Source organism: Tinamus guttatus, unplaced genomic scaffold (genome assembly GCF_059628265.1).
Source record: "Tinamus guttatus ecotype Peru unplaced genomic scaffold, ASM5962826v1 Tinamus_guttatus_pri_ptg000161l, whole genome shotgun sequence".
NCBI classification, from domain to species: Eukaryota; Metazoa; Chordata; class Aves; order Tinamiformes; family Tinamidae; genus Tinamus; species Tinamus guttatus.
In genome coordinates, this window is record NW_028288695.1 from 405,978 (window position 1) to 425,336 (window position 19,359).

Sequence of the window (19,359 nt, forward strand, 5' to 3'; positions counted from 1 at the left end):
CTGCCTGAGTCCCCTCCTCTCCAATGTTCCCCCTCTCCCACAAGTTGGAGCTCTGTAGAGGGAAAGGATCAGCCCACGGTGACACGTGGCTGTCACCCTTGCAGGAGAGGGTTGTGAGATGACATGCTGACTGTGCCTGGAGCAGCTGAGCTCTCCCAGTGGACAGGGGACCCATGGTCTCACCCCATCTGTACTCGTCTGAGCAGAACTCTGTGCCCCGGGGCTCCCTTGGTGCCAGAGCAGGAAGAGACATTGCACAGGGAAACTCTCCTCACTGCACTGAGGGACATGACACCTGGGGGAGCTCTGACCAGAGGGTTCTGAGGTTGCCCCTCTTTGCTGATGAAGGGGGAAGCCTGGTTTCCTGCTTCAACACAGTCTCTGGAGAAGATACAAATGAGAAGAATTGGTACTCACTATTTGTATATTCACTTATTTATTTTTTATGTGAATGCATCAAAAGGAAAAAAAAAGAGAGATAAAAGGAGAAAGAGTAGAAGAGAGAAAAGTGAAGGAAGGAAGAAAGGGAGGAAGGAAGGAAGAAGGGAGGGAGGAAGGAAGGAAGAAGGGAGGAAGGAAGGAAGGGAGGAAGGAAGGAAAAGTATAAAGCCTTGATGCCAGACAGCCTATAACTGGTGAGTGGCTGCACAAGAGGGGGTTATTGTTGCTGACACTGGACCCTTGTAACAAGTTTCCTCACTGCGTCCTTGAGCTCCTTGTTCCTCAGGCTGTAGATGAGGGGGTTCAGAGTTGGAGGCACTACCGCATATAGAAGAGCCACCACCAGATCCAGAGCTGGGGAGGAGATGGAGGGGGGCTTCAGATAGGCAAAAAATGAAGTGCTGACAAACAGGGAGACCACGGCCAGATGCGGGAGGCACATGGAAAAGGCTTTGTGCCGGCCCTGCTCAGAGGGGATCCTCAGTACAACTGTGAAGATCTGAATGTAGGACACCACAATGAAAATGAAACATCCAATGCATAAAGAGGCGCTTACACCAAGAAGCCCAACTTCCCTGAGGTAGGAGTCTGAGCAGGAGAGCTTGAGGATCTGGGGGATCTCACAGAAGAACTGCTCCACCACATTGCCTTGGCAGAGAGGTAGGGAAAATGTGTTCCCACTGTGCAGGAGAGCATGGAGAAAGCCACTGGCCCAGGCAGCTGCTGCCATTTTCACACAGGCTCTGCTGTCCAGGAGGGTCCCATAGTGCAGGGGTCTGCAGATGGCAACGTAGCGGTCATAGGCCATGACTGTGAGAAGAGAATACTCAGCTGATATGAAAACAGTACAACTTAAGACCTGCCCAACACATCCCACGTAGGAAATGGCCCTGATGTCCATCAGGGAATTGGCCATGGATTTGGGGACAGTGGTGGAGATGGAGCCAAGGTTGAGGAGGGAGAGGTTGAGGAGGAAGAAGTACATGGGGGTGTGGAGGTGGTGGTCACAGGCTACGGCTGTGATGATGAGGCCGTTGGCCAGGAGGGCAGCCAGGTAGATGTCCAGGAAGAGTGAGAAGTGCAAGAGCTGCAGCTCCCGCCTGTCTGAGAACAGCAGGAGGAGGAACTCTTTGAGGGAGCTGCTATTGGATATCTGCTCCATGGGGTACAGGAAAACTGTCAAAAGGAAAAAAGACAGTGACAACTTAGAAGAATTTTCTCTGAGAAAGCTTTATAGAAATGCTTCACCTGCCCCTGACCACCAGCCCCTAGCAGTGAAGAGAAAATTGTTTTGTCCTTCTCGGAATGACCTTTTTCAGCTCCTGAGCCTCAGCTACTGCTGACTCTTCTGTGAGGAACAGGGGCCTGTCCCCTCTAAGCCCATGGTATGTCACAATGGGTGTGAGAGGACATCCACCTTTAACAGGAAAGATCCCTTAGTATCCCTGCATATAATTCTAAAGTTGTTCTGCTGAAGAAGAGAGGCTTAGCATTGATTTTTTTTACAGTTATTTTGTTTGGTAATTTTCAATTCTGCCATTACATCTGGTGAGGGTTCTTTAGAGGCACATATGCTTTTATTGCTGCAAGCATGAACATTAAACAGAGCAGAGAGGGAAACGGGCTCTCTGCTGCTTAGTGCAGAGCGAGGTGTGCTGTTGAGTCCATCTGCCATCCGCTGGTTTCAAATCACTGATTTAACTCTGCTCTCCCTCTTAGCCCGAGGTGGAGACGTGATGAAGAGAACAGGACACTGCTCCTGACTTGAATAATCACACCAAAAAGACAACACTTTCCTCAGTCCCTCCAGCCACATCGCCCAGCACCCTGGGATGAGAACAGGCCCTGGACACCTCACCCCTAATCAGACATCTCCATGACACTCAGGGTGGCTGTCTGTATTTGCGTGTGAAGCCCCAGCTGAGTGCAAGAACAAGGGCAGAAAGGAGAGATAGAGAAATGAGGAGAGACACTGTGAGTCTGCTGCCAAGGGAGGACAGCGGGACAGAGCAGCACAGTTCCCAGGTTGCACCTCCTAGACAGTGTGTCCTCCCAGGACAGTGGTTCTCAGCCCCTGTGCCTTGCAGTGAGAAACAGACATGTGGCAGGAGAGAGGCAGCTCTGCTGTTCTGGAAATCTGACTGCAGAAGAGGTGAAAGATGCCATAGAGCCCTTCCCCTTGAGAGCGGAGTGAGACTAAGCACAATGAGAATGATGGGAGCTGAAAAGGGGATATTGCTGCTGCCCACAGGTGAAAAGGCATGTTCAGGAAGGAATGTTCAGGGATCCTTGCAGACCTATTGATCCCTCGGAGCAGATCTTGCAGAACTCTCCTTCAGGCATTTAAACCTAAAACGTCCCCTTCGGTTGGTGATTTTCCAAAGATACAAACCAAAATCTGGCCCTCTGGAGATTGCCTTCCCTTTCATAGAAGCTCGCCATGAGTGTCCTCTTGAAAAGCCCCTTCCAGATATGTTGTGTGGGTGAGGCTGAGCTGTGAGCAGCCCTGACCCCACGCAGCAGCCTCTCAGCAGGAGAATGAACCTGCCCGGGTGGGATCTCTCCTCTCATGCAGAGCTTCTCCCTGCAGCGCCCTGTCAGGCTGAGTGCTGACCTCCTAGTCGGCTGAATCACTGCCCCGGGCACACGGCACCCTGGGGTGCAGGGACACTGCTCTCAATTACAGCCCTGCACAGATTGGTGTGCACACCCAGCTTCACATCCCTGCAGCTTCCCTGAGAGAAGGGAGCAGGACGCCCTGTCCCTGTGATGCTGCGGCAGGGAATCCCTGCTCTGTACTAGAGAAGCCAGGAGAGAGATGCTAAGAACACTTTCAGTAAGAGCATGGACTGCGTGCTGAAGACCCCTCCAGAAACTCAGCAGAATTGCCCTGCAGCCAGAGACTTACTGTGTCAAGAAGTTGTGAAGAATTCTCCTACAACAAGCTCTCCTCTGTCCTCCCACTCCACGCTGCCTTTCACTCCTCTGACTTCGCTCCTGTCCGCAGCAGCAGGCAGTGCCCGCAGCCCTGCTGCTCTTGGCACAGGAGCTGCTCCTGCACACGCTGTCTCTGGGCAGTGCTGCCAGGCTGCCACAAGCTGCCTCCATCCCAGGGGCCTGGCCCTGCTCAGGAGCAGAGGAACAGCTGAACTCACCAATTTCTCTGTCCCTTGTGCTCCCTCCTCCGGGGAAAATGTCCCTGAAGTAATCAGCTATTTTGCTTCGGTAAAGAGCACAGGGAGACTGATTTCAACATTGCAAGCTCTTTCATCACAGGATGACTATGAAAGTTGGAAATATCCCACTCTGAAAGCCCCAATTCAAATCTCTTTAATAGGCAGGACATCCAGACAGGGATAAGAAGGGAGCTCATTGGCCCATGATGCAGGTGTGGATTCAGAAGACTTATTTGAGGCACCACATGCCTATTTAGAGGACCCTGGCTTGGAGGAGATTCAACTAAATTCCATGAACTGCAGAAATACATAGAAGGTGGCATTCCCCTTGCCAAGCTAAGTGTGCACAGCACAGACATCTGCTTGAGAGCCCCTTGTCTACGTTCTTAAGGGAATCACTGGATATGGATTCACTTGTTCACGCAAAAGCATCTGGTGACATTGGAAGAGACAGGGGTGGCTCAAGGCATGTAGTGTGCTTGCTATGGTGGAGGAAGTGTGATAACCTGCATCCTTCTGGAGCTTCAGCTGCATGCCAGACCAGGAATTTCCCTGGCCCTCTCAAATGGCCTGCATGCCTTCTACTCCTACTAGAGCACCACTCACTCTCAAGCTGAGGGACAGGCAGATCCCTACTGCTCAAAAGGTTAATATATTTCACTGCAGGCATTTTACAGAATTACAGAATGGTTCAGGTTGGAATGGACCTTTGCAGGTGATCTAGTCCACCCTCCAACTCCCGCAATCAAACAGTGCCACCTACAGCACATTGCAGAGGATCGTGCCCAGGCAGGTTTGGAATATCTCCACAGAAGGAGATTCCACAAGGTTTCTGGACAGCCCATGCCAGTGCTCTGTCACCCTCACAGTCAAAACGTTTTTCCTCAAATTCAGGCAGAACTTCCTGTGCTTCACTTTGTGTCCATTGTCACTTATTCTATTGCTGGGCACCACTGAAAAGAGTCTATTCTCCTGTTTCCCTTCTCTTCTTGACACCTTCCTTTCAGGTATTCATACATGTTGATAAGATCCCCTCTCAGCCTTCTCTTCTCCAGACTAAGCTGGCCCCGCTCTCTCAGCCTGTCCTCATGGCTGAGATGCTTCAGTCCCTTGATCAACTTTGTAGCCCCACACTGGGGCTCCTTGTCCCTCTTGTACTGGAGAGCCCAGAACTGCAGACCATATTCCACTTGTGGCTTCACCAAGGCTGAGTAGAGAGGCAGGACGACCTTCCTCAACCTGCTGGCAGAGCTCTTCCTAATGCAGGCCAGGGTCCCATAGGCCTTTTTGGCCAAAAGTCACATTGCTGGCTCTTGGTCAGTCTGTAATCCACCAGGATTCCAAGGTCCTTCTCTGCAGAGCTGCTTTGCACCCTTGTGATCTTCAGGGCATGTTCTGCTTAGCAGCAACTTTTGCCCTGAGGGGATGTTCTGACAGCAGTCTGCCTGTGGTAGTCAGGCTTGATGAGGGCGTGTGTGAGTCAGAGCAGCCCTCCAAGACAGAAGGCACCTTTGTGGGGATGAAGATGCAGGTCACCATGTGGCAGCTCTCCTGCATCGGAGCAGCTGCAGGGACAGGAACGGTTTGCAGCCCGTCTGCTTGGTTGGTCCACAAGAGCTCTGCCAGAAAGTCAGCATGGTCAAGTGAATGCTTGCAAGCACCTAGTAGGCCAGTGGAAGGCACATGGCACTGCTGCTGACTGGAAGGTCACTTGGACTCTGGAGCTGCCCCTGTCCCAGCAGCAGCGCGGCCGGCAGCGGGGTCTGGTGCAGACACGCGGGGAGGTCCCTTGTGTGCGCGGAGCTGCCGGGGCAGCAGCAGGCGCTGCCTGTGAGGCCAGGGGTGTCTCAGCAGTGGGCAGGGACACGGAGGCCATTGCGGGGACGCTGCCGGGAGGCCCCTGCTCTCTGCAGGGCTGGCTCTGTGCTGACGCGTGGGCGTTGGCTGGTGACTTCACTGCTGCCGCAGCCCCTGATAGGCCAGGCCGTGCAGCTGGTTGTGACGTCAGCAGCCCCTTCCTGGCCGGGGCAGCTCTGCCGAGGAACCTGGTGTCCCTGCAGCCCGCGGCGGCAGCAGCCCACGCTGGGCTGTGCGCGAGCGAGGTCCCCCTGCCCGAGGAGCTGCTGGGCCAGCAGGAGGCTCATGGCGGGTGCTGGCGCTGAGGTCGCTGCTGAGGGGCCAGCAGCAGCAGGGATGGTCCTGAAGAGACAAGGGGTCCAAGAAAGCTGGACTTTTTTCAAAAAAGAAATGTTAAAGATGCAGGAACGGGCCATCCCTGTGTGCTGTAAGATGAGTCGGAGGGGAAGAAGATCAGCTTGGCTGAATAGGCAGCTGTCACAGAGACTCCAAGAAACAAAAAAAAACAGAGTTTACCACCTTTGGAAGAAGAGGCAGACAACTTGGAAGAGTACAAGGGCATTGCTAGAGTATGTAGGGAGGAAATCAGAAAGGCGAAAGCTCAGATAGAACTCAATCTGGCCGTCACTGTAAAAGACAACAAAAATGTTTCTACAAATACATTAACAAGAAGAGAAGGGCCAAGAAGAATCTCCATCCTTTATTTCACGTCACAGTCGTGGCAGCCAAAGGCACCAACGACTGGGGTAGATGCAACGCAAACTACGCTTTATTGTTTTCTAGGTACATTATTTATACCGAGCTTTCCTCGTTGTGGCTGCTGCTTATTGGTGAGGACTACAAAGGACAGTAGCTAGTAACAGAATTATGACTGGACGATTCTTAGCTTGGCCAGTTTCTGCTCCTTGGCCAAAACCTCCTTAAACTTGTTAATAACTTTCTGCTGTCTCTGTGCAACCTCCCTATCTCATAGATACACTCTAATCTTTTCAAGGTTAACGTTCTCTGCTAAGGGAGCCAGGGATTTCACAGACCAGCTGCAATCCCTGACAATTGCATGCAGTAGGGATGAGGATGGGGATCACAAAGGACGAGGCTAAGTCTGAGGAACTTAATGCCTAGTTTGTCTCAGTCTTTAACAACAAGATCAGTTCTCCTCAAGATGCTTGCCCCCTGAGCTAGAAGACACCTGTGTAGAGCAGAACAACTGCCCCATAAATCAGGAGGAAACAAACAATGACCTGGTACTCCACTTGGACACTCACAAGTCCATCTATGGGTCCAGGTGGCATCCACCTAAAGATTCTGAGGGAGCTGGCAGAAGTGCTCGTCAAGCCACTCTCCATCATCTATCAGCAGTCCTGATCAACAGGGGAGGTCCCAGATGGCTAGAGACTTGCTAATGTTGGCAAGATGGAGGATCCAGGGAAACTACAGGCCTGTCAGCATGACCTCAGTATTGGGGAAAGTTATGGAGCAGATCATATTGAGGGCAATCATACAGCATGTCCTTGATAAGCAGGGAATCAGGCTGGAACAATATGGGTTCATGAAAAGCAGGTCCTGCCTGACCAGCTTGCTCTCCTCAGAGCAGGTGACCTGCCTAATGGATGAGGGAAAGGCTGTGGACATGGTCTCAGTAGACTTTAATAGGGTTCTTGACACAGTCTTCCACTACATTGTCCTGGAGAAGCTGGCAGCTCATGGCTTAGACAGGTGTACTCTTTGCTGGGAGAAAAACGGAGAAGATGGCCAGGCCCAGAGAGTGGTGGTGAATGGTGTTAAATCCAGCTGGTGACTGGTCACGAGCGGTGTTCCCCCAGGGTCAGTGTTGGGTTGAGTCCTCTCTAATATCTTTGTCAATGATCTGAATAAGGGATAAGGGGATTGAGTGCACCTTCAGCAAGTTTGCAGACAACACCAAGCTCAAAGGAACATTTGATCAACTTGAGGGCAGGAAGGCTCTAGAGGAGGATCTGGACAGTCTGGATCAATAGGCTGAGGCCAACTGTGTGAGTTTCAACAAGGCCAAGTGCTGGATCCAGCACCTCAGTCACAAGACCCCCATGCAGCTACAGGCTTGAGGCTGAGTGGCTGGAGAGCTGTGTGGCAGAAAAGGATCTGCAGGTGTTGGTTGACAGCCATCTGACCATGAGCCAGCAGTGTGCTTGGATGGTCAAGAAGGCCAAAGGCATTCTGGCTAGTATCAGGAACAGTGTAGCCAGCAGGACCAGGGAATCAATCATCCCCCTGTACTCAGCATTGCTGAGGCCACACCTCGAATCCTGTGTTCTATTTGGGGCCCTTCACTACGAGGAAGACATGGAGGTGCTGGAGTGAGTCCAAAGAAGAGGAACAAAGCTGGTAAAGGGACTGGAACACAGACCTTATGAGGAGCGGCTGAGGGAGTTGGAGTTATTTAGTGTGGAGAAGAGGAAGGTCAGGGGTGACCTCGCTCTTTACAACTGCCTTAAAGGAGGTTGTAGTGAGACAGGGTTGAAGTCCTCCCCCATATATGAAAATAGGACAAGAGGAGAAGGCCTCAAGTTGTGCCAGGGGAGGTTCAGGATAGATTTTAAGAGAAAATTCTACACAGAAAAGTAATCAAGCATTGGAACAGGCTGCCTAAAGAAGTGGCAGGGCAGTATTTAAGAAATGTGTAGATGAGGCACTTAGAGACATGGTTTAAAAGGTATGGTGTTGAAGGTTTTATGATTGGACTCGATCTTGAAGGTGTTTTCCAACGATAATGATTCTATGATTCTATGATTTCTCTTTATTATTCAGATACCTCTCAACTCTCCAGTTGCTCCTTTGAGCAAGTGGAGAATTTCAATCTTGCCTTGCCTTTCAGGAGTGCAGTTACTTCTTCAACTAGCTGTTTTAGAGTGTTTCTATGCAGGCTGTTCTATCTATCTGTCAAAAACATGTCAAGGAAGGTTATTTCTTGTAGACTGGGAACCTCCCTGGAGGCAATTTGGACTCAGCATAGTGATCAGGATTGCATTCTGTTTCTTAGGACAGAGGATGAAGCTTATGCTTGTCATACAGGTGATTAGTTTTTCTATCTCATAGGACACCGGATGAACTGCAACAGCTGTAACATTCAGTTACAGCCTGGAGCAGAAAAAGGTTAGATTTGAACCAAAGCTATCCAAGTCCCCAGTGGCTGAGGAGAGAAATGTCAGGGCTGGGGATGTGAACAGGAAGGTTGTCCATACAGGTCTCCTCTCAAAAACACTGCTTTTCCCACATGTGCAGACTTCATTGGGAGACACTGTAGGAACTGGAGAATGCGGTTGGATTTCTTCTGAAAACAGAATGAAAAAAGAAAGCTGAAAAGCAGCCATCCTTCTTTTTCAGGTGCTCATTGAAATCTGCCTCATTTCAATACATTGCTTTCCAATTAGCCACACAAGAATTGAAGATAGAAAAAAAATATGACATATCCTTAGATATATATATTTTTTTCATTTTAATGAGTCCTGGGAGTATTTGGTGCTGAGTCTGTGAACCTCCAGGAGGTTGAGAACCTGGAGGAGATTGAGGAAATCTCTTCAGCAGTTACAGTCAGAAGCAAATGGCCAACTTTCTTGGAGAGTTAATTGGTCCTCTTGAGGACCATTAGCAGCAAAGTCTCCCCAGGGGCGGAGTAGAGCAGAAAGTTGGAGTCCCTGATTGCAGATAAGCAAAGACAAAGTGCAGGTTGCTCTCATGCCAGGTTAACACTTCATGTGTTTTTCAAGTACCTTGGCCGAGCGCAGGTGTCCAGACTCTGAGTAGGGGGGTCCTTTCCACCATGCTTTGCCCCGGTCTCCTGCTGGGTCAGTGCATGGGTGGGGGTGTTCAAGGCCAAGGGCAGCACACCTTGTGTCCCTGGGGGAAAGCAGGCAAGGAGACCCTGTGGCCATGAGCAAGAAGTTTCCTCTCCCAATACTCAATATCAGAGACACCAGCCATAGCACAGGTGACATAGACCTAGTGCTTTTGGAGGCTTTTGGCCATGGCAATGAGCCTTGGCCATCTCCCCCTTGGGCTCTGCTACACTTTGCTATTTCTGTTCCTGTTTGCCTGCAGCCTGTAGACATCCAAACTGCTTCCCACCTTGCTCTCTCCATCTCAAATGGTGTCTCTGGGTCTTGTTCACTGTTCTTTGAAACAGAATCATAGAATCATAGAATGCTTAGGGTTGGAAGGGACCTCTAGAGATCATCTAGTCCAACCCCCCTGCATACGCAGGGACACCTAGAGCACGTGGCACAGGACTGCATCCAAGCGGGTTTTGAAGATCTCCAGAGAAGGAGACTCTACAATCTCTCTGGGCAGCCTGTTCCAGTGCTCTGTCACCCTCACTGTTAAGAAATTTTTCCTTAAGTTCCTATGGAATTTTTGATGTTTCAGTTTCCGGCCATTTCCTCTAGTCCTATCAGTGGCCACCACTGAAAAGAGACCATGACCGTCCTCTGCACTCCCTCCCTTGAGGTATTTATATACACTGATTAGATCCCCTCTCAGCCTTCTCTTCTCCAGGCTGAACAGGCCCAGCTCCCTCAGCCTCTCCTCATAGGGCAGATGTTCCAGGCCCCTGATCATCCTTGTAGCCCTGCGCTGGACTCTCTCCAGCAGCTCCACATCCCTCTTGTCCTGTGGAGCCCAGAACTGGACACAATACTCCAGATGCGGCCTCACCAGGGCTGAGTAGAGTAGAGAAGCATGGAATGGTCCTAGATACCTTCTGCATGGTCTCTTACGCCACAAAACTACCCTTGAAGTGAAATTTCTTGTTTTCCTGAAGTGCAGTCTGTACATTTCAAGCTGCTATTGGTGGCTCTTTCAACTTCTCATGCTCTTTCCGATTGTCAGAGTAGGCTCCATCATCTATGAAACCACCCTTCTAGCAGTCGCTGGCCAGTGTTATATTCACCTTAGCTGTAACACCTCACCAGGGTGAAGAAACCCAGGTCCTTCAGCTTCTCCACACAGGCCATGTGCTTTAGGTCTCCAACTGCATCTCTGCAGACCCCCTCTGGAGCCTCTCCTGTTCCTCCTCATTGCTGCAGCACTGGGTGTTCCACAGGGGGACACACAATTCCACATGCGACCAAAACAGGCCTGAGTAATGGGGACTTAGAACTGCTCTTGCCTGAGTGTCCAGGCACTTCCTAACGCAGCTCTGTGTGCAGCAGGCCCAGCTGTGGTGAGCATGCACCACAGGCTTGTGTATCATAAAAGGTAATGCAAAAGAAAAGCGAAGGCTATATGGGAATCCCTGCCTAGCAGTCCTGAACCTGAATACCTTAAAGTGAAGGGGGACAAGGAATCATAGAATCATAGAATCATAGAATGCTTAAGGTTGGAATGGACCTCTAGAGGTCATCTAGTCCAACTCCCCTGCACACGCAGGGTCACCTAAAGCACATGGCACAGGACTGCGTCCAAGAGGGTTTTGAAGATCTCCAGAGAAGGAGACTCCACAACCTCTCTGGGCAGCCTGTTCCAGCGCTCTGTCACCCTCACTGTTAAAATTTTTTTCCTTAAGTTCATGTGGATCTTTTGGTGTTTCAGTTTGTGGCCATTACCTCTAGTTCTGTTGGTGGCCACCACTGAAAAATGGCCAGCACCATCCTCCTCATTCCCTCCCTTGAGGTACTTCTAGACACTGATTAGATCCCCTCTCAGCCTTCTCTTCTCCAGGCTCAACAGGCCCAGGTCCCTCAGCCTTTCCTCATAGGGCAGATGTTCCAGGCCCCTGATCATCCTTGTGGCCCTGCGCTGGCCTCTCTCCATCAGCTCCACATTGCTCTTGTACAGCAGGACCCAGAACTGGACACAATGCTCCAGATGCGGCCTCACTAGGGCTGAGTAGAGGGGCAGGATCACCTCTCTCGACCTGCTGGAGACACTCTTCTTAATGCACCCGAGGATCCCATTGGCCTTCTTGGCCACAAGAGCACACTGCTGCCTCATGGTCAACTTGTCATCCAACATGACACCCAGGTCTTTCTCTGCAGAGCTGCATCTGGTCCTGCATGTTTCTGACATTTGTCCATGGTCACCCACAACTGTGCAAGGGCACTGTGGTTTTCCTTGGCCATCTCAGGTGACCCTGGATGCCTTTTCCTCCTACACGAGTACCAGTCACTATAAGGATGAGGCACAGGCAGTCTGTACCAGTGCATTCAGTAATTCTTCCCTAGGTGTAGGACCCTGAACTTCATGAGGCCCAACTCCAGCCTGTTCATTTCCCTCAGAATGGCTGCACGGAGGTGTGGGTTATCAGACACTGCTCCCAGTTTGGGACCATAAGGACACTTGCTAAGTGTGCACTCATCCCCTTCATCCAGGTCATTAATCAAGTAGCTGGACGAGACTGAACCCAATATTGACATCTGGGGAACACCAAGAGCTACAGGCCTCCAGCTAGACTCTGCACCACTGATCACAACCCATGGAGCTCTGCCATTCAGCTGCTTTCCACTCATCTAAACGCACACTTCTTGACCTTGCCCATGATGGGAGACAGTGTTCAAGACTTTGCTGAAGTCAAGGCAGACAACATGCACCAATCTCCCCTCATCTACCCAGCCAGTCCTTCCATCCTAGAAGACTCTCAGACTGATTCAGCTTAATTTCCCCTCAGTGACTTCATGCTGACCACTGCTGATGCCCGTCCTTTCCTCCACATGCTTAGAGACAACATCCCTGATGAGGTGCTTCTTCACCTTTCCAGAAAGGTTCATCCCTTCCACAGTCACTGGTCACCAATGAGTGAGTCCTAAATGCAGAGCTCATTACACATTTCTGAGCTGTTTTCTCCTGAACACATGGAGAATCCTGTGATGTAAGCCTTTGGGGTACAATTCCTTGAGCCTGTTCTTAAAAGCAGCTTCCTCTAAAGAGCAGCCTTCAGGCACTGCACTGGTGGAACTTTCTGCTTTTAATGACAGAGTGGGGGGGTCAGCTCTGACCCAGACTTAGACACCAATTTATTTGGAAACCATATGAGACAAAGTAGTCTAATTCAAGGAGGAACAAATCCAACCATTCGTGTAGCAGCATGTTAACAAATGCTAGTAATAGTAAATCTAATAAACATAAAGAAATATTGCTCAGTCCTGGTACAGGATACAGTGGGATTCACATGTGGAGAGCAACACCAATATTGCCATTTCTGAATAATGTCCATGAAATAACTTTCCTCAGGGCATCCTTGAGCTCCCTGTTCCTCAGGCTGTAAATGAGGGGGTTCACTGTTGGAGGCACCACCGCAGACAGAACAGCCAGCACCAGATCCAGAGCTGGGGAGGAGATGGAGGGAGGCTTCAGGTAGGCAAACATGGCTGTGCTGATGAACAGGGAGACCACGGCCAAGTGCGGGAGGCACATGGAAAAGGCTTTGTGCTGGCCCTGCTCAGAGGGGATCCTCAGCACTGCTCTGAAGATCTGCACGTAGGACAACACAATGAAAATGAAACACCCAGAGTGTACACAAAGAGTAATCACAAGGACTCCAGCTTCCTTGGGGTAGGAATTAGAGCAGGAGAGCCTGCAGAACTGCTCCACCTCATTACTTTGGCAGAGTGGTAAGGAAAATGTGTTGCCAGTGTGCAGGAGAGCATTGACAAAACTGCTACTCCAGGCAGCTGCTGCCATTTTGACACAAGCTCTGCTGTCCATGAGGGTCCCATAATACAGGGGTCTGCAGATGGCAACATAGCGGTCATAGGCCATGACTGTGAGAAGGAAATACTCTCCTACCATCAAGAAAAGAAACATAAAGAACTGTGCAGAACATCCTGAGTAGGTAATGGCCCTGGTGTCCCACAGGGAATTGGCCATGGATTTGGGGACAGTGGTGGAGATGGAGCCAAGGTCGAGGAGTGAGAGATTGAGGAGGAAGAAGTACATGGGGGTGTGGAGGTGGTGGTCGCAGGCTACAGCTGTGATGATGAGGCCATTGGCCAGGAGGGCAGCCAGGTAGATACCCAGGAAGAGCGAGAAATGCAAGAGCTGCAGCTCCCTCCTGCCTGTGAATGGCAGGAGGAGGAACTCACTGAAGGAGCTGCTGTTGGACATTTGCTATTTCAGGGCATAGTGCACTGTCCTGGGAGAAGAAAAAAAAAAAAAAAAAGATGTGGCATTTTAGCAAGAGACATTTCAAGAAAGAAAAACCAGTAAATTAAAAAAATATTCAATTTCTCAATAAAAAACATCACACTGATTCTCTCTTTATTAAGGGGAGGCGACGGGGAAGGGGCATCTGCACACTTACCTGGCTTGAAACCCGTTTTGTGCTGACCGGTTGTGTTGTAAGGATTTGGGACCTCTGCCCATGGAATGTGGAGGGAATTGAAGTGAGTAATTCTGACACTCACAATAAAATCACTTTTCATGTAACAGGGCTGTTCAGCATCTTCACACCCATTTCTAAAGGATGTGGATTGTAGAAGAAAGGTTTTTTTTGACATTATTTATTTTCTTTGAGATGCCCCTCTCCCACCTGGGCAGCACTCCTTGAAGACGGCAATCATTGTCCTTTCTGCTGCGAGTGCTGAGAGGAAAGGCTTCCCTATCACTTGGGGCAGAGTAACAAGAGCTTCTCTATTACCCAGGTTCCAGCTGTCCTGCACTCACACTGCTTTGAGCTGGAGGATGATCACACTTACATGTTACCCTAAAAACCACACTCCCGTGCAGACCCCTGTTTCACATAACTTGCAGCATTGATATCTGAACTGCAGCTGAAGTCCTCTCCACCCAAGTGAGCCTAAGAGAAGACCAGGAGCAGCATGGACAGGAGGGAAGCAAGGAGCAACCCTGAGGCACAGGGACACTACTCTGGATTAGAGCCCATGCAGACCTGGGTGCACACCCAGCTTCACAGCCCTGCAGCATCCCTGGGAGAAGGAAGCAGGATGCCCTGTCCCTGTGACGCTGAGGCAGGGAATCCTGCTCTGAAGCAGCCTCTGCATTGGAGATGGTGGGAAAGCGATTGTCCCCAAACCCTATCAAGTGATGGCGTTGACTGGGTGCAGAAGACCCCTCTGGAAACTCAGTAGCATTGCCCTGCAGCCAGAGACTTACCATGCAAGGGGCTGGGAGCTCACTTCCACAGTGAGCTCTGCTCTGTCCTCCCGCTCCACACTGCCGTTCCCCTCTCGCTGCCTTCTCTCCTCTGCTGTCCACAGCAGCAGGCAGTGCTCGCAGCCCTGTGCTCCCAGGAGCCTGGCCCCGCTCAGGAGCAGAGGCCCCTCTGAACTCACCAATTTTTCTGTCTCTTGTGCTCCCTTCTCCTGGGGAATGTACACTAAATAACCTGCAATCCTTTTCTTGGCAGTTCAGACAGACAGATTCCAACATTGCGATTTCTTTAATCAGAGGATGACTTTCTATGAAAGGTAGAAATGTTCCCCTCTGGAAGCTCCGTTTTGCATTTCTCAATTAGCCAGGACACGTAGGTGTGACAAGTGCAGAGATCAGTGACACATGGTTCACATGTTGATTCAGATGAGCCAATCTGGGCATCTTGTGCTGGTTTAGAGGCCCCTGGCATGGAGTGGGATTCAAGTTCCTCCTGTGAACTCCACAAATATGAGATTCCCCTTGCCAAAAGCAAGGCAAACACAGTGTAGTTTTCTACATGAAAACTCCTTGTCCAAGCTGGCATTTTAATCATTTGAGATGGAGGATGAGAGGCAGTTGCTCACAGCAATACCTGGTGACAGTGGAGGAGACTGAGCTGATCTAAGGCATATGCCTGTGTTCGCTTGCTCTGATGGAGCAACTGGGAGAGATGCATCCTCCTAGGGGATCAGGTGGTGACCAGGTGTGGAATTGCCTTGGCCGTCTGAAATGACCCCAGATGCCAACTGCGACTTGTGCCCCACTCCTTATGACGCCAAGGTAATGTGCTGGAAGGACCATGTCAATGAATTTGGTGTCCAGCACAGCCACAGGCATGTTTCTGGCAGATACAGTACAGAAGGTAAAGGAAAATCACGCCCCTTTGGAGTGATTGTGTTGCCGTTCAAACGGCGTGGTGACCTGGTTCAGGAACGGCACGGCGACCACCCCCAGGCCGCTCGGGCCATCAGCTCGCTAACACCAATGTGATGGATGGCAAATGGCGTTTATTGATGGTTACACGGTGTTATATAGCTAAGGTTTACAACGTCACATCCATCTGCTATTGGCTATTAGGGGCCCTATCTTTCCATACAGCGCGATATCTTTCGGCCGCCGGACCCTAACTATCTGCAACATTTCCCCCCTCCCTATGCATAACAAAACTAGCTAAAATATAACTACCTTATTCTTACTTATTCTTATCTTATTCTAATTACTTATTCTCATGATTATCTTATTCTTATTACTATCTTATTATTATCTTATTGTGATCACTTATTGTCATTATTACCTTATTCTTATTACTTACTCTTATTATTATATTACTCTTACTTATTCTTATTATTATATTATTCTATTCTTATAGTTTATAACAATCTTAAAATTACGTATCATAAACTTGACATAAAAACATAAGGCACAAAGAAGAAGGCACGTAGAAGGTAGAGGATGACAGGTAATACTGGGGTGTAGGAATAGGGTGTACCTTGGGATAACTTGGGGATAAAACTGAGTGGATATATTCTTAAAGCAGTTGTCGGCGTTCTACTAACATGATGTTAACCTTCTCTAGCCGACTCTTGACAAACGACATGAGCTTATTCAATATACAGGGTTCAAAGACTAGTGTCATCATGATCATTGCTATCGGCCCTATCAAGGTAGATATCAGGGTAGTTAACCATGGCGAACCGATGAACCAATTTTCATACCAGCTGCATTTGGAACAGGTTTAATGGGTGCTGGTTGGCAAGGCATGGCACTGAAAACTGGTGACCCTGTAGTTACTTTTGTACTAATTGCTCGAGATTGTTCGATCTGTTCAAGTACCCATTTAAAGGGCTGGTGTGACTTTACCTGTCCTATAGTGACAAGATGCAAAATTAAGATAACGCAGAGGCATCGCGGCCCCCTCTTGCGGAGGCTGTTTTGTTGTTTTCTGGATTCGGTCAGCGTGGAACTCACAGGCTCAGGCGGGACGCTTGTCACCGGGGCGTACGGGTTACGGGGGAGTCCGATGATCCGGTCCTGTGAACAGAAACTCACTATTTTCATTAGTTTTATTTTGAAGGTCTGGTTTAATAGACTTAAGCGGGCACCACTTGACTCTGCCATCTTTCCTGACAGCGACCTTTGGGTTGATCTTGGCATGGGGGGAGCGCTGCCAGCGAGTCCCCCAGCCGAGGGCAGTTTACTGCAACGTGGCCTGCCTGGCCACATTTAGAACATGCCATTACGTTGGCTAGTGCGGTGTGAACAGCCACCTGAATTGGGGTCAGATGCTCTTCCTTTGCAACGTGCTTAATCATGTCTGCGATACTTGCCCCCGCCGGCAATGATCGCAAGATTTCTTTGGTTGCCGAATTGCATTGTTGGCGTAAACATTCCGCTACGACCGGGCCTTTTACCTCCGTGGGCAGGGACAAAGAGTCGACCGCTGCCTGGAGACGATCTACAAATTGTGTAAAGCTCTCACTTTCACTTTGCTTTATTGTGGACCATTGCGATGGTCTGGCAACAACTCTACAGGCTGTGCGAATAGCTTCTCTGGCCGCACGAGTAGTTGTCATAACCTCATGGGCCCGCAGGCCATTCGCCTGTGCCTGGGGGGTGATCATTGTTGGATCTGCACCCATTAACCGCTGCAGGCTGGAGCCGTGTAATGGATGATCTGCCCCAGTTACTTGGGCTAAATACTTCGTACAGTTGTCTTCCATTCTTGTCTGAAAACGATCATCCCTGCTCCACCAAAGATTAGCCTACAAGTTTGTTTTATATCGAACGGGAGCATATCGTCCCCCCCGAAGATACCATCTATGAGGGTTAAGACCATGGCAGAATTAATCCCTTTATCTGCAATTGCTTTAACAATTGCTTGTACATCCTTAGATTTTATCGGCGAGTGGACCCTCTGTCCCGCCTCCGTCACCCGGACCGGGAACGCTAGTGCGGCTGATGGGGCCCAGTCGGCACACGCGATCTTTATTTCCTTCCAGTCCGTGAGTGGGGTTTCTCCCCTTCACAGTTTTTCTTTAACTCGGATGGGAATATTTTGGCTCTTAGCTCTGTTTACCTTCATTTCCTCCTTCCTTAAGTTTGATTCAGTTGTGAGCCACTCGTCCTCACTAGTGTCTGATCCGGAGTCGGAACTCGACTGACTGGTCACTTCCGGGCTCCGGTACCTTTTCGTTGGGCTCCGGCCCCGCCTACTTCTGTCCCGCCTACTTCCGTTGCGGGCGGGCTGTTCCCCCCCTCTTGGCTCGCCCCGCCTTCTACTCACGGAGGCCGTTTTTTGAAATGGCCGCTCTGATCGGTTCTCGGCCCCTCGCTCGGGCTTCCCTCACCTGTCCGGTCAGGCTCATTGGTTCTCAGCGCCTCGCTCGGGCCTCCCTCACCTGTCCGGTCAGGCTCATTGGTTCTCAGCGCCTCACTCGCGCTTCCCTCACCTGTCCGGTCAGGCTCATTGGTTCTCAGCGCCTCACTCGCGCTTCCCTCACCTGTCCGGTCACTCCCATTGGTTCTCAGCGCCTCACTCGCGCTTGTTAGTTCTAACGGTTCCTCCCTGTTCCCGCCGGGGGCACCCTCGCCCCGCCCTTCTCCTTGCGGCTCGGCGCCATTTTGGGGGGCATAGGGTGGTGGCCTGGCCCAGACGTCCCCAAGCTCTGACTTCTTTTCAATGTTCCTTCCTCTTTCTCATCTTGGCCAGAGACACGAGAGAGAGGGAAAGTGGGGGAAGGAAGAGAAAAGGAGGCAAAGAGAAGAAAAGCACAAGGAAGGAAGACAAAAGCAGTTTGCTGAAAGTCTACTTGGGTTCTTGGCCTGAATTCCTCTGAGCCTCTTTCCCTTCAGCATGGGGCTTCTCCCCCCGGAAAGCCAGCATATGTGTTCCCTGGGGTCTATGAGGATGACTGGGTGCCCCTGAAGTCTGGCACCACCAGGGACCTTCAGGAGCTCAGGACACCTGGGTTCCTTTCCCCTCAGAGAGCCCAGGGTGTCTGCGTGGACAGGGCATGGCTGGTGTGTGCTGGCTCTGGGAGGAAGCCAGGTTTCACAGCCGCGTCCCTCAGCACATCCCTGGCCGCAGCTGCACAGCAGCATCCCTGTTGGAATGGGTATCCTTTGGCAGTTGGGGTGGTCATTGGGGGATTTGAGTATGTGGAGGGCTGTGCTCGGGAGGCCTTAGAGGTATTGGGGTTGATCTGGTGTTCGCTGGGGCCTTTATGGTGCTCTCTGAGTCTCTATGGAGATGTCTGGGATTACTCTTCTGGTCCTTGGGGTTCACGGGGTGTTTGGTGGGTGTTGGAGCTTCCCTGGTAGTCAATCAAGGTGCCCAGGGGAAGGGTTTGGGATCCACAGGCCTCTTTGTGTCACCGTGGGATTTTTGGTGGGCACTGTGAGGGTCCTGGGGGAATTCCTGGCAGCTCTGCTGAATCGGGGGCTCCATGGGGGATCGTCTGTGCACTGGGGACAGTGAGGGAGTTTCTTCGCTGCCGTGGGTTGTTTGTAGGGGCCCTGGGGACATGGCAGTGGCCAGTAGTTGGTGTGGCCTGTGGAGAGCCAGTTGTCAGGGGTGGCTGTGGTGGTTGATGCCATGTGGCCTCTGCGAGAGGGCTCTAGGACATGGGGGCTGTGGCCTCCAGAGCCTGAAAGCTGGAAAAGCATGTATGTGAAAAGAAAAGAAATGGAAATGGGGGGGAAGAGGGGAAAGGAATGGAAAAAGGTAAGGAAAAAGGAGAGAGGAGAGGGGAAGGGAGGGAAG

At 50.7% G+C, this 19,359-nt stretch overlaps 1 protein-coding gene across 1 annotated transcript in view; it reads right to left on the reverse strand.

Moving 5' to 3' along the window:
- Positions 1 to 658: 658 nt before the first annotated feature.
- The window catches only part of LOC148595031 (olfactory receptor 14A16-like), a 31,688-nt gene continuing 12,987 nt past the window's right edge, over positions 659 to 19,359 (reverse strand). Inside the window, exon 2 of the mRNA XM_088522753.1 lies at positions 659 to 1,617. Within this exon, the coding sequence (XP_088378879.1) occupies positions 659 to 1,617 (959 nt within the window). The remainder of the gene's footprint in view (positions 1,618 to 19,359) is intronic.